Source organism: Manihot esculenta, chromosome 14 (assembly GCF_001659605.2).
Source record: "Manihot esculenta cultivar AM560-2 chromosome 14, M.esculenta_v8, whole genome shotgun sequence".
NCBI lineage: Eukaryota > Viridiplantae > Streptophyta > Magnoliopsida > Malpighiales > Euphorbiaceae > Manihot > Manihot esculenta.
Genome location: NC_035174.2, coordinates 17,049,756 through 17,066,098, shown reverse-complemented (window position 1 = coordinate 17,066,098; position 16,343 = coordinate 17,049,756). Strand labels below are relative to the sequence as shown.

The 16,343-nt window shown below is 27.0% G+C and overlaps 2 protein-coding genes across 2 annotated transcripts; both read left to right on the top strand.

Moving 5' to 3' along the window:
• Nucleotides 1–432: 432 nt before the first annotated feature.
• Nucleotides 433–1,468, top strand: LOC110630877 (nicotianamine synthase). The gene has a single exon (XM_021778509.2). The coding sequence runs from the start codon at nucleotides 466–468 to the stop codon at nucleotides 1,300–1,302; it is 837 nt and encodes a 278-aa protein (XP_021634201.1). The 5' UTR covers nucleotides 433–465; the 3' UTR covers nucleotides 1,303–1,468.
• A 10,332-nt stretch (nucleotides 1,469–11,800) lies between these two features.
• LOC110630642 (protein YIP4b) lies at nucleotides 11,801–14,939 on the top strand. The gene is made up of 3 exons (XM_021778154.2): nucleotides 11,801–12,425; nucleotides 14,144–14,218; nucleotides 14,470–14,939. The coding sequence occupies exons 1-3, from the start codon at nucleotides 11,934–11,936 to the stop codon at nucleotides 14,728–14,730; spliced, it is 828 nt and encodes a 275-aa protein (XP_021633846.1). The 5' UTR covers nucleotides 11,801–11,933; the 3' UTR covers nucleotides 14,731–14,939.
• Nucleotides 14,940–16,343: the final 1,404 nt, after the last annotated feature.

Sequence of the window (16,343 nt, the reverse complement as noted above, 5' to 3'; positions counted from 1 at the left end):
AGCAAACAAACACATCTAGTGTGAAAGGAATCAAGTCTTATTTGGTTTATGTATATATAAAGAAAACAAAAAATTTTTACTTTAATTTTAGGAAGCTTTTAAGTTTTATTTATTTATTATAAATATAATTAATATTGCACCATATCATTTGATAGATTCGAATTAATAAATAAAACAAAATAATATTTATATAAAAAAGAAGATTATATATTAAATAAAAAATCTGCATTCTTATATCTTGTTTTATATATTTTGTTAAACATAGAAAAAAAAAAAGGAATTGTTATTACATTGGAGTCCAAGGCATGAAACATCCCTCTTCTTGTTTTAACCAATGGATATATAGATCTTCATGTTCCTTTGCTAACCCTATAAATACTCGCATAGCAAGGCATTTCTTTCCACAGCACCCTCCAAATTCCAAAGCTCAAATTAACCTTATTAACACCAAATCAGCAGACAACAATGGCTTCCTCCCAAATCCCAGCTGAGCTACTCATAGCTCGCATCACTCAAATCCACAACAGCATATCTAAACTCAATTCTTTAAGGCCTTCCAAGCAAGTCAATACCCTTTTCTCTCACCTTGTGAAATTATGTATCTCCCCATCTTCCATAGACATTCGCTTGTTATCCCCAGAAGTGCAAGAAATGCGAAACAACCTCATCGTTCTCTGTGGCAAAGCTGAAAGTCTATTAGAGCTTGAATCTGCAATATTCTTGAACAAAATACCTCAACCTTTAGACAACCTTAATCTTTTTCCTTACTATGAAAACTATGTTAAGCTAGCCAACTTGGAGTACAAGATTCTTAGTGAGAATGGGGTGGTGCAACCCAAGAAAGTAGCCTTTGTGGGATCTGGTCCAATGCCTCTTACCTCTCTTGTAATGGCTACCCACCATTTAAAAGCCACTCACTTTGATAATTTTGATCTTGATGAGGCAGCTAATGATGTGGCTCGCCAAATGGTGGCTTCTGATGGTGAACTTGAGAAGAGAATGAAATTTGAGACGTGTGATGTAATGGAAATGAGGGAGAAGCTGGGAGAATATGACTGTATATTCTTAGCAGCATTGGTAGGGATGAGCAAAGAAGAGAAAGTGAAGATTCTTGGACATATAAGAAAGTACATGAAGAAAGGAGGGATTTTGCTGGTGAGAAGTGCAAATGGGGCTAGAGCATTTCTTTATCCTGTTGTTGAAGAGCCTGACTTGGTTGGATTTGAGGTTCTATCCATCTTTCACCCAACAAATGATGTTATCAATTCGGTTGTTCTTGCACGCAAGCCAATTGCATTTTGAAGATTTGAAATACTAGCCTGGCTCTTCTTCTGTCCATAGCACTGAAATTATCTTCAATGTTATGAGATTCTGAGTTCAATAGTCTTTTTGCTTAATTAGCTAGCTAGAGAGCTGCTTCATATACTTTCTCTAGTTCTTCAATAATGTATCAAACTGTATGTGTTTTTTCCCCAAGTATTACGGATTTGTATTTTTATACCAATACATTAGTGATTGTAATTATAAATTTGCCTTTGGTAATTATAAAGATGTAATGAATTTCTTGTTTTTATTTTCAAAAGGATTTAAAGGAAATAAGGGTTCGAATCTGAATTTATTTCTGCAAGTAATAACCAAATCAAATTAGATTAAGCGTGATGCATTTTCATGTTTTGTAACCTGTGTAATAAATCAATTGATGTGAATTAAAGGAAGAAGAAATTTTCTCATAGCCTATCCGATAGGGCTAAAACCCATTAATGTATAAAAGAATTGGACTTATTGAAATGGTTAAATTTAGCCCATGGACCATAAGATGGTTAATAATTGATTAAATTAGTGTTAATTGTGATTAACACTAATTAATCAAAGATAACTCACGACACGCGGCAAATTTGTCTTCCACTTTTTTAAGACAATTATACCTGTGGAAGACAAACTTGAAATTTTTGTATACGGAAAAGTTTGGGCAAAATTATAGAAAATTATCGTTGTACATGACAAACTACTAAAAAATTATATATCAATAAATATAAAATTGTCATTCTATATAGAATTAGAGGTAAGCGGTTAAAATTGAAAAATCGATTCGATTGAATTAATTTAAAATTTTAATTTAATTTTTTATTTATTTTAATTTAATTTAATTTAATTTTTAATTTTAAAAATTTTATTTATTTGATTTTATTTTAATTTTGATAAAAAAAAAATTTTAAAAAATACACTGAATTGAGTAGTGATAATAATATATTATTTTTGATAATATAAAAAAATTAGATTATAATTAAAATTGAAATATTTTAATTAAATTTTAGAATACTAAAAGTAAGGTGTAAAAATAAAAAAACTCATTAAAAGTCTAATCGATTAAATTAAATTTAATTTTTTTAATTTATTTAGTTTAATTTTAAACTAAATCGGGCGAATCATCGCTGCTAGTATAGAACTACATTTTATCTTTATTCCTTTGCCGGTGGAATTGGCAAAATCCATTGAAAGAAATTAAAGTGGATGTGTTGATGGTTGTATGGTCATTTTAAAGAAATTTAAAATGAAAATATATTAAGCATAAGCCATAGACTTAAATAGAGGCAAATTTTTAAAGGTCAAAAGGCTAAATTTGACCTTGAATGATATAATGATTAAAAATTCTCAAGCTTAAACTCAATTGTACTCTTCATAATATATAAAGATAATCACCAAAAAAAATATTATTATTTTTTCAATTTATTAATTATACCTATTTTTTATTTTACTAATTAAATCCACATAATCACCATATCATTATAATGAAGTTGGGATATAATTAATTAAAACTTAGAAATTCATGGTTTAATTAATAATTTTTTTAAATTTAAAGTGTAATTATTAATTTTTTTTAAAGGTTAGTGTTTCTGTTATTTTTTCTAAAAATTAAAATTTATAATATTAAAAAATTTCTTTTATTATTAGCTTCAAAAAGACATTATAGAATGGAGAAAAATAAAAAGAGAAAAATTATGTTCAACTCATGATATTTTTTCACTCCTAAAATAATCCTTTAAATAGGTTATTTTCCTCAATAGAAAATAGGAGAATTTAAATTCAAAAGAAAAAAAATCAAGAAATGCTTCTCTTTTGGTCATCCTCATCCTTAATTTAAATATTTCATAACATTTACAGCCAGCTAAAATATATTCTGAATATTTACCGCTGTTAAAAGTATATCCTTATTATCTGTCGGGTCAAATTTAGATTCAATTTTAGGCAAAATAGATTTTAATTTTAGAAATAAATGGACTTTATGTTTATCATCAATCTTTGCTCTTACACTAGTTAACTGGATGATTAATTTATTAAAAATATTAACATGATTTCAAATACCCATAGCTTCCTCCACTCTAAGTTAACATAATTCTTTCTTTAAATATAAACGGTTAGTGAGTGCTTTTGACATATAAAAACTCTCTAATTTATTTTATAATATAATTGGCAAATTCTCTTCTAATATATTATACTTCATATGAGCTAATATCAATTTAATCGTACTTACAGTCTTTTATTGAAATTCTTTTCGATCATTATCCTAATCGTTCTTAGTTATTTCTCATTCAAAATTTTTTATTAATCTTTATTATACAAAGATATCTTTCAAAATATTTTGCCACATATCTTTCAAAGTATTTTGCTACATGCTAAAAATTATTTTTTTTATTGAATGACTCAACCTTATATCTTTGACATCACGAAACAAGTTCTGATATCAATTTATTATATAATCACCCACACATAATAAAAGAACACAAAATTCAATGTGATTTATTATAAACTTACTCCATAATAAATCTATTAATAATAGAAAAATAATTTGCAATCACTAATTATTATTTTTACTCTCTTATTCATTGCTCAATCACTCACAATTTAGTCTGTCTTCGTCTTTTATAATTGACTACTAATAGTTAAAATATAAGTTTAACAGAGACTTTTCATTCACAATTTCTTCCTAATCAAACTTCTATTTAAAATTCTAAAAGTAATTTACTTTTTATTTTATTTTAAATTACTAATTCTATTTATATTGAAATATAAAAAATTAAAATGGCGATAAAATACATAAATTTACTAAACCTATAAAATATTTTCTCTAGGATATTAATCAAATGGGTTTTTAAGAAATTGAAAGAACTACAACTTCTAAAATTACCCAATTTTTAATTCATACTCATGTCAGTAACTACTGATAATTTTAAATATTTAGTTTAATCAATGAAATATTATAAGAAAATATAGATTAATTAACTAATAGTTAATAATAAATTATATAGTACACAAGTATAAATTTATTATAAATGTATTACGAAGTATTAGTTATAAAAATTATAAACCTTCTTCCTTAAGAGTTATCTCCATTGTTAATAATTTGTATCAAGTATTGATACAGGCACTTCCATCCATCATTCATCTTGCCAAAGATCAACCTTCCCCCAATTTGTGGTTTGGCCAACCAAGATGGAAAGAAAAGGAAGGATTCTCGGCTAAAGAAGGGTGTTCTAGCAAGGAGATTAGCTCGTGTAGATTAAACAGAGGACTAACACATGACGGTCTACATCGGTTCGAATTTGAGAGAAAAGAAACTGTGCTACAAAAGGTAACAGCTTCTAGACTTGTGCTCTAGGATAGAAATAATCTACATTCTTTCTTTATTCCTTTGCCAATGGATTAATGAATTGAAAGAAATTAAATATATTTGAAATGAAACTATATTAAGCATAAAACCACAGACTTAATATGATATTCAGCTGCTTTCATTTCCACATCGCCGAATTACGGCAATTCGAAATCGTATATAATAATTAGTGAATTAACATTTTGGATCATGTGGAAAATAGGTTTAAAAGTTATTTTGATCAGTTTAGACCGAGATCAGAAAAATTGTACAGAACTAGTGGGTCTGCGAGGAAAAGACTACCTGTGCGAGACGAGTTAGAGCCGCTTGAGATACTAGTAAATCACAATACCCAAAGGTTTGGTTCTAATTTAGCAATTGAATCCGATTTAGTTGCGATGAAAACGTCGCAAATTTAGCAGTGACATTCAGCTACTTTTATATCACATCGGCAGATTACGGCAAATCAAAATTATATATAATTTAAAGGTGTGAATTTATTAACCTGTTGGCATTATTTAAGATTATTAAATCTTTTAATATAATTTAGGTGAAAATTCAAACTAAATATATAATTTAACATTTTTAGCTTCACTATATAATTCTGGATCAAAATTAGATATTTTTACTATTTTTTAAAAACCATTTGTTGCGTTCATTGGATAAGGATATATATGCTTTCAAAACTTAGATTTCTTACATAGGTTAATCATCATCTTGCAAGTGCTCGATCAACATATGCTTTGTCCAATTAGATTTTGAGTCACTTACCGATTGATTCAAAAGTGATTTTAAATGAATTTAGAATTATGTTTGATATATTGTACTTATAAAATAGTAAAATAAAACATTTCTTAACTGGTATTAAAATAAATAAAAAAAACACTTTTTCAGCTTCAAATATAATGCCAAATAGGCTCCTAATAATAATAATGAATGTACTCTTATAATGATTATCGGACTTCAGACGATTAAGTCTATTACACCATAAATAAAAAGTGTCTGATAGAAGTAAAAACGCGGTATACACATATAAACTACCCACGTGAATATAACTGACGGGTACATGTATAAGACGGTAGGAGCACGTCCAAAAAAAAATAAAAATAAAAGAAAATAAAAAAGGAGAAGAAAAATAGAAATTAAACTTATCAAAACTCAATATTAAATTCATTCTTAAATTTCATACATTATTGATAAAATAAAATATATTATTATTGTCAATATAAAAAAATTAATAAGAAAATAAATGAGATTGAGTAAAAATAAAATCACTTTCATTAGAAAATTCTAATCAATAAAGATTAATAAATACAGCACCAACAATTAATTGAAAATTAATAACTAAAAAGAGAAACAAAACGTTATTTTGCATTTTGCCATTATGGGTTAAAGTTGTTGGCAGCTGCAGCGATACTCCTTTTTTATCCTACAAAATTACAAATCAAAATGCAATAGTTAATATTATTAATTTTTTTAAAGTGATATATCAATAATTTAATAAATAAATAAATAAATATAATTTTTTGCATTAAAATACATACCACTAATTTCGTTGTGGAAAATATCCGCAACGACTCGAACACTGAAAATCACATACAATTGAAAATTGTGCTCGTTGGCAAGTCTCCATACAAGGAATATAACATTTACTTTTATCCTCAAAAGCTTCAGAAAATTGAGGAGCTATCTCTAAAATCAAAATACACAAAATGAAACAACTTACCAATGTTTTTTCCATCTTTCTCTTTAATATTTTGCCGGAAAATACTTAAGAAAGAAAGAAAAAAAAAAGGGTAAAATTTCACGACGAAAAAAAAAGAAGTTGTGGTTCTCTTATAGGACTTAGATTATATAAATGTAGTCAAGCTATATATGGAAGTTTTTTTTTTTCTAAGAAAAGAAAAAAAAGCCTGCCTGGAATTTTTTTAAAGTATTTGATTTTTAGCATATAACTATATTAAGCTTATTTTTGTTAGATATTTTTTCTAAAAATGATTAACTGGTTTTATATAACTAAGAATTTCACACATACATTGAATTTTAGACAACCTTGTCTAAAAATGGAAATTGACTAGTGAGTGCATTTGAGTAAATTTGAGAGATCTCAGATTTTACTCTCTCAATTTTCAATTCTCAATTTAAAAAAAAAATTATTTAATTCTCAATTCTCAATTTAAAAAAAAAATTCTTTAATTAATCAAATTGAACAAACAATATCAATTAAAGTAATTTTTAAAAAATCTAAAATGATATGCTTTTATGATTTTAATTTCATTCAATTAAAAATCTCAAGCTTAACCCATTTTTCACAATTTATTAGTAGCAACCATTTTTTTTTTCTAATTAAATCTCACGCTCTTATATTTATTCTAATTAAATTTTGACATCAAATTTTTCGTTAGAAATTAATAAAATTTTCATACCATTTGACAAATCATTGCTACATTATTATTCCATGTTAGTTAAGTTTGGTACAATTAGTTCAAATTTAGAAGTTTCTGTTTTAATCACTAAATTTTAAATTTTAGATTTAACTATAATTTTTTTTTAAATATTAGAATTTTGGTAATTTCTCTTAAAATTAAAATTTATATTATTATTATTATTATTTTATTTTTACCAATAATTTTATATACCAATTTATCTCAATTTAATTCCAAATTAATCTATTTCCTTATATTTTAAATCCAATAATTTAAAAATATATAATTAGCAATGTAGTTGAATTATATATATATATATAGTTATAACGATTTTATTATTTTATATTCTTAAAATAAATTATGTGAAATATAATTTTAATTAATTTTATATTTCAAATAATGAAATATGATTTATATGTATTAATTATAAAATATTAAAAAAATTTAAGAGTTACTTCTGAAAATATAATAAAATAGTTATAACTATTTCACATATAATTTACTTCTGAGAATATAAAATAATAAAATAATATAATTATTTCTTTAATGTATTTTTTTAAATAATATTTTTTTTTTACTTACAATTATATCGTTAATCACATACTTTTTTTTTTAACTATCATTATTAGTGTGAATTTGAAAAAAGATAATAGGTAGTGGATTAATTCAAGATTAAATTAAAATAAATTCATATGCTAAATCATTTGTAAAACTAAAAAATTATAATAATAATAATCTAAATTATTTTTTAATATATATAAATTTTAATTTTGAAAGAAATAATAAAAAACTTCAATTTTTAAAAAAATTAAAAAATGCACCATAAACTTTGAAAAATCACTAAGTAAACTATAAATTTTTAAATTTTAATCAATTATACTCTAAATCTCGTAAATTTTCATTAACGTGTAAAATAACACAAAAGGGAAAGAGGGAGGAAATAGAAATTGTCTAAAATGCCCTTAGACTTTTAAATTATTTATAATAGTATTTAAATTTTAAAATAGTTGATAATAAATAAAATTTAATTTTTTAAAATAGATGATAATTTTGTTATTTAAATTAATTTTATAGTTAGTTAAGAAAATCACAAAGGAAATATAAAATATATAAGATTAAAATTTTTTAAATAAATATATAAATTAGATGGTAATTTTATTGTTTAAATTAATTTTAGGTTTTGCTAAGAAAATGTAAAATAACATCTAAAAACACAATAATATTAAATTTCAAAATAAAAATTATTAAAGTAATATGTTTAAATATTAGAAAGATTAGTAAAATAATAATTTTACATTCTTTAAATATAAATTAAAAATACTAAATTTAATTTTAATTAATTGATATTAAAATATTAATGAAATAAAAATTATAAATAATGTAATGCGAATACGGAAATGATAACATTTTATGAGTTGTTTTGTAGAAGTTTTCGCACTCTTTAAAAATTTAATTCGAAAAGTTGTAAAGCATGAAAGCTTAAAATATTTTTGATTAGTTCAAAGTGTTTGAAATAAAAATTATATTTGAAAAATATAGATCAATTATAAAAAAATATTTGCAATATGATTCGACAAAATATATTAAAATCAATTGTCGCAACTAATAGTTTGAATATATATTTTCTTATATTAACCTATTATAATAATTTTAAATTTTGAATTATTTTAGATAAACGTTTAATTGAGAAAATTTAGTCTATATCTTTTCTATTAAATTAAAATTTCTCCTCCTTTTCTAATTTGAAAATTTTTTGACAATCCATATTTCAATAAATTCTTTTTAGTAGGATTATATTTATTTATTTTTAAATAAAATTATTTTATATTTTTCTATTTCAATTAAAATTTATTTTAATTTTTATTTTAATTAAAATTTATTTTATTTTTCTTTTAATACTATGATTAAAAAATTTTTTACAATAAATAAAATTTATTATATATATATAAAATAAGTTAAAATTGATATTTTCTGAATAATGAGAATTCTTAAATTTTTTTTTTTCAAACGGAACGAGAATTCTTAGTTGAACTTTCTTCTTTTATTATTGCAAAAATGATTAATTTTTTGTGTTTATGTATTTAATTTCTTTATGCCTCCATATTTAATTATCAATAATTTTTCATTATAGTGTTTCTAATTTGAATTTTATTGTTCCATAATATTCCTTTCTCATCACATTAATTGATTAAGAGTGTGGTAGAGTAACTATTAGAAATTATCTTTGCCTCATTTATTATTAAGTTGTATGACAGGATTCTTAATTATAAATTGATCTTAGATTCCGCATCAGTTTGATATCAAGTATGGTGATAAAAAATTTCTATTTATCTATATTTAATTGTTAGTTACGTTTTATAATTTTTTATTTAATTTTAGTTTGTCCCATTATTTCATTATCTCCATTTGTTTTGTAGTTTATTTTTTAAAAAAAGAAAAATTTTATTTATCTTTCTATTAAAGAAAAAAGAAAAAAATGACATGGAGAAGAAAATCCAAGAGAGTTCCAATCAATGGATCAATTAGACATCTTCAAATTCTTACGTAAAGATTTTGTTCTCATGAAGGCATGGATCATATGATTCTATGAACAAGGAAAAGTCCTAGAGAAACTTCTACTGTAGCAAGAATAGTAATCTCAACTGCTACTACAACAATATGATCATGTTGAGATTGAAATCATATTTGAGGAGAACTATTTTAAAGAGGAGATCATTAATCGAGAACATGTTGAGTCTCAATATGATGATTTTGATGGTGATATTATTCAACATGACCTTAATATTAGTTTTGGATCTAATTATAAAGTTGCACAGTAGAAGAGATTAAGGATGATAAGCCTATACAAAATTTAAAAACCAATGAAATCTAAATTTCCTCTGAAGTTATTGCTTAAGACAACAAACACGAATATATCTATGATTGATGCTCCTTTATCTAGAGCTGAAAATTTCAAAACGAATCTTTTCAAAAAAGAAATGAATGATGTGAGTATGGGAATGATAAAATTCTTTAACAACAAGTTATTCATAAAAATTTTGCACTCTTTAAAGATACAATCTAAAAAATTTCAAATCATGAGAAATCAAGTTATCTTCGATTGATTCAAGGTGTTAAAAGAATAAAATTATATTTAGAAAACGTAGGAGCAACCATGAAAGGATATTTGCACCATGATTCAACAAAATGCATTAAAATCAACTGTGGTAGCCAATAGTCTGAAACTACGTTTTTTTATATTGGCCCATATTTTTTTTTATCATGGTGATTTTCAATTTTGAATCATTTTGGATGAATTTTTAACAAAAAAAATTTAGTCTAGATTTTTTTTTATTGTCTTTGAGTAGCAAATTTAACCTATATTTTCTTTATATAAAAAAAGTTAGTCTAGTTTTTCTCATCTTCTCTAATTAGGAGATTTATTGATTTCTTTGCTTGCAGACTTCTAATGGCGAGGTTGTGTTCCCAGATTCTTTCGATTGCCCATGCTTTGCCCATTTTTGATACCCAATTGAAAGCTACCGTTCAATCCTAATCTAGATTTTGCAGTGGGTTCGCACAAGAATACCAAATTGCTATATACAGATGCAACCTCCACTTACCCTTTTCTTGCTCTGAAAATAGAACATACACAAGATTAGAATCGATGGCTTTAATTGGTCCATGTGTCATGCATTGCACATTTTTAAGTCCATTTCAGCTTGTAATGTATTATCGTCAACTAGTACAATCAAATTGGGTTTCAAAATGTGCAAAGGCTCCATGTTGGCAAAAAAAGGAAGCAAAGTATAAATCCGAGGAATACGAAAGAAGGAACAAAAGAAACAGATAACAGAGAATCAAAATAAAAAAACGAATAGGAGAAAGTTATAAACTTTTTAAATAGTTAGAGATGATGAAAATATAACTCCTATTATCAAGGTAAGCAATATTCGGTTCAAACAGAAAAATTTGATCGAATCGAATTAATTTAAAATTTTAATTCGATTTTTTATTTGTTTTGGTTTGATTTAATTTTTAATTTTAAAAATTTTAATTATTTTAGTTCGATTCAGTTTTGATCAGAAAAAAATTGAAAAAATTAAATCGAACCGATTAGTGATAATAGTATATTATTTTTAATAATAGAGACAGATTAGATCATATTAAAGTTAAAATATTTCAATTAAATTTTAAAATATTAAAAATAAAGTGTAAAAAATAAAAAATTTATTAAAAATTCAAATTATCAAATCGAACTGAATCAAATCGAATCAAATAGATTCATTTCGATTCAATTTCTTATTAAAATCAATTCGATTTAATTTTAATAAATACTAAAATTTTAATTTTTAATTTATTCTACTCGATTCGGTTTTAAACTGAATTAAAACCGAATCGATCGAATGATATAACATGTTAATTGAGGCATTCTTATCACTAAAGAAAAAATAAAACTCATGAAATATGTTAATAGGTGCATTTTTGTCATTCAAATAAGTTAAGGAAAGCCTAATGGTAAATTATTACTATGATTAACAGAAGGACCAAATTGTTAAATGGAAGTTAAATTTAAGGATTTATTTGTTATTGAAACTATAGCGAGGGACTAATTTATGGATTTAGTCAAAATTTAGGGACTTTCATTTATATTACCACCAAATTATGATTTCATTTGTCGATTTCCTCGACGGCGACGTTTTAATTGCTCAAGAAGCCTTCGCACCCCTATTAGAAAAGAAATCAACTTAAACCCTCTTTTCTCCGGGATTTCGCTCTTCTTTCTTCAGGTACCCGACTCCACTTCTTAAAGATCCATTAATTTTCCATCACTTTCGCGGGAAAAAGATTGGGCAAGCTCTCACCAGAACGACAAAAAAATGTCGCACAGCGACACAATTCCTCTCCATGCTTCCTCCCAATCCGACATCGACGAGATCGAGAACCTAATCAACGCCAGCGTTCAATCCGGCCCGGCAACTGTCCTACCGGCCCGCCCGCCTAGCCCACCACGTATCCCTGTCTCTTCCTCTCCATTCATTCAGTCGAAACTCCCTCCATTGCCATCGACAAACCAGAAACCGTCACCTGCACCATCTGTACCCGCGGCTCCGCCTCCACCGCCAGCCAACTCTCATTCGGGTATTGGTGCTTCCGGATTTGGGTCGGCTACGAATACGTTGACGGAGCCTGTTTGGGACACGGTGAAGAGAGATCTGTCGAGGATCGTGAGTAATTTGAAGCTGGTAGTGTTTCCTAACCCGTATAGAGAAGATCCTGGGAAGGCTTTAAGGGATTGGGATCTTTGGGGCCCGTTTTTCTTCATTGTGTTTCTGGGGCTTGTTCTTTCATGGTCTGCTTCGGTGAAAAAGGTGACTGACTTTGATTTGTTTGTTTCTGTTTACAAAATCTGTTTCTGCTTTTTTACATTCTTATGATTAGAAAAACATTAGATTGGCCTTCTCTTTGCGTGCATATGTGTTTGTTTGTTTTGTACTCTCCACTGATGGCCACCTCTGGTTGCCTGCTTCAGCTCAATTTCGAGCTTCGAACTGGCCCTTTATTAAATTTCCTATCTTTGCTATTGCTGGGTATTTCTCTCTTTTCATTGTGTAGTTTTAAATCCCTTATTCCTGTTAAGCCAATAGTTTCCCACTTCTGTATGAATGCATACAATCTTGTTAGCAATATGTTTCAGTTATACTCAATTGTCTCAATAACTTGCTGAGATTATTTTTTGAGCAGCTTAGAGCTCTTCATGCCAAGCTCAATTATCATGGCCTCTCTGATCTAAGTTAGCAAAACTTGATAGTTAAGCATTGTCTTTTTTCTTTTTTTTTTTTTTGCTTGCTATTGCTGTTAATGTTAAGTCACCATATTGTAGTAAACATTATGTTTTCTAAGTTTGCTTTAGCTTCTCATCTAGGCTTAAATTGATGGTTTTGGTTAGATCTGAGCTGCTTGTTTTTTATCTCGACTTGTATTTTTAAACTACATTTGCATTTTCATTTCTGGGTTAAATCAGACATAATAATCAGTTAAACAGTAGATTATTTATGCATATACAAGTAGGCTTATATGGTAAATTGTCTCATCACTATGGGTGATTGGCTATATTTTTTTTTTCCACCCCGTGAAGTTTTTTGCAAATTGAACTGTGGACATTGGTTAATAGACAAGCATCTAAACAGTGTTATCATATTTGCCAGATAGGTTCATCATATATTTTAGTTTTGTTTGATGAAATTATCTTTCATGAAACTGAGCTTGCTTAGTATACTCTGTTAATTTATTTAAACTGGAAATTCATCAATGGCTCTTAATAATGATTTTTAGCAAATATTCATTTTTCAATATATATTGCTATTGTTGTAAAATATTAAATATATAAAACATAGATTATTTTATTACCATTATATACTAATTTCAAAACTGATTTTATAGCATTATTGAAAGGTAAAATCACAAATTCACAAGGGTTCATGGTTGAAAATAGCAAAAGTTAGAAATGTATGGATAAACCTTTATTTGGCTATCAGTCACTTCTATAAAATAAAAACAGTGGCCTAACCATCAGCGACTCGTAAAATGAATAGAAGAAGTAAAAATTTAAAATATACCCTGTTGCATGATAAAAATAAAGAAAGGGAAAAAAAAGGGAATTTATGCAATTGAACAAGACTTCTGAAGTTTCCAAGACCTACATCTGAGTTGAATAATGTTTCAAAACAATTAGGTCTTTAAGCTTGATCTTGTGTCATGAATAACATTTCTTTCACATTTATATGCTCTATAAAACATCTATGTGATGCAGAATATGTCAAATAAAGTTGAATTGAATTGCTTCTGTCTATCTTTGTTTTGCTTGTAATCTTGTCCCCATCCATTTTGTGCCTATAGGCATACTTTCTAACACTTCATTTTTGGTGGGAATGCAACTAACATGGTTGAAGCTGGCTAGGTTATTCTCTTATAATCTTTTCATACTTGCACTTCCTCTGCTTTGCCTTTGTTTTCTGAGAAAAGGATAGGTTCTCTAAAGTGATGGAGTCTGCCTAGGTTCTCTAACAGTTTCCATGTTATTTTCCAGTCTGAGGTTTTCGCTGTTGCATTTGCGCTGCTTGCAGCTGGGGCTGTAATCTTGACTCTGAATGTCCTGCTACTGGTAAATAGTCTCTCTCTCTCTCTCTTTCTCTCTCTTATGCAAGCACATGTGCACGTGCTCTATCTGTAAGTTTTTTAGGTGGACAGACTTCTAAAATTTTAGGTGGTATGTTCCCTTTAAACGTGTGATGATTGTTTCTAGATGTTAAAACATTTTTGTTGCATAAAAAGAAGGTATTTTTTACCATAATGTTTGATATCTTGGGAATTATAAAAGCATTCACACGTAATAATCATATTTGTTGTTTTCAGGGTGGACACATAATTTTCTTCCAAAGTCTGAGCCTTCTAGGTTATTGTCTCTTCCCTCTGGACGTTGGAGCCCTAATCTGTATGTTGAAGGACAATGTGATAGTAAAAATGGTGGTGGTGTGTGTGACCTTGTTTTGGAGCTCATGGGCTGCCTATCCATTCATGAGTTCAGCCGTCAACCCAAGAAGAAAGGCTCTTGCTCTTTACCCTGTTTTTCTCATGTATGTATCTGTTGGTTTCCTCATCATTGCCATTGATTAATGCACAGCAAACACTATTGTCAAGATTTTCATAAAGAACTCAAACTCACATGCAGTACATAGAAATTTTATTTGATGGTTATTTTCACCCCATGTAATGTAATTCTATTTTTTTAGCTATTTCAAAATCGGACATGTTGTGGAGACTCAATCATGTTGTGGAGACTCAATCTGCCAATATTTTATACTAGTGCAAAACTTTATGTTCTACTTTATCATTTGTCACTCTTCTTACATTAACCATTTCCTCAAAATTCATGGTGTTCTAGAACTGTTTTCTTTTCATTGCTGACAAAGGTCAGCTCCTTAAGAGTGTTCATCAAGCTGTAGAGACCATGCTTATATCTACCTAATAACATCATCCTGATTCCTTCAAAAATCCATATCCAAATCCTTCATTGGACTTGCTCCCCATTGAACTCTGTAATGGTGAAGGTGTGTTGATCTTCGATAATAATAATATGGTTGTGACGCCTGAGGCGAAGCTTGAGAGGACAGTTAATATTATAGAGGAGGGAGGTTGAAAGAGACTTGTTTTGACTTCTCGCTTGCACCCAAGTTGCTTTTAGAGATGTAGACGTTGGGAGTTATGAACATGGTTGAGAATGCCAAGCCAAGGATTGTTTTCTTAATAAATTTATTTCATGTACGTAGAGCCAGGATTTTATTATTATTGTACAGTGAAGGTCTCTGTTATCAGTTGTCTGAAGGTCATAGTTAAAAAATAAAGATTTATTCCCAGGATTTACGTCATGTAGTACCAAAAAAAATCATGAATTCCCATTTTCATGGTTTTTTTTTCTGATAAAAATAAAAACATTATTTTTTCTTTTAAGCATGCATTTTCTATAAATTTCCTACTCGCATTCTTTATATATATTGTTTAATCAATATTCAGAATCTTTAATTAGGGTATGCACTATTTTTTTTAGAATTTAATCAAATTAAGAATGATATCAAATTAAATTAAATGGAAATGAGAGTGTATACTTTTTCTCATTCACTTTTATTTGTCACCTTTTAGAATTATTCTCCTTAAAATTTTTATCATTTTAAAAAGAAGTCACCAAAGTATTAGTTTTTCTTTTCCAAGTCTACCTTAGTTAAATATGATAAGTATTTTTATAAATTTTCAAAACCCCTTTATAACATTTTTATTTCTATTTCTTAATTTTATCACTTTTAGAATAACAGATTAATTAAAATTAGCGCAATTACACTCACAAACTTAGTCCGGTGATAAAGTAAATCTGAGTAAATATGAGAGGTATCAGGTTTTACTCTCTTAATTTCCGGTCCCCTATTTCAAAAAAAAAAAAAATTCTGATCCCCATTTAAAAAAATAAAAAATTAAAATTAACACAATTAGATGAAATAAATGATAATTTAGTCAAATAAATTAAAATATATATTATAATTTAAGTGATTTAATTGCTTTCTCAATCACCATGCAAAACAATAAATAAAAGTTTGTTCGGAGAAAATATATATTTATAATACATTATATTTTTTAATTATTTGTGTATTATAAATAATTAAAATTAATAAATTTATTGTAGTCTAAAAATATTTTTAATTTATAGTTTGATGATTTAGATTACCCGGAATCCATAT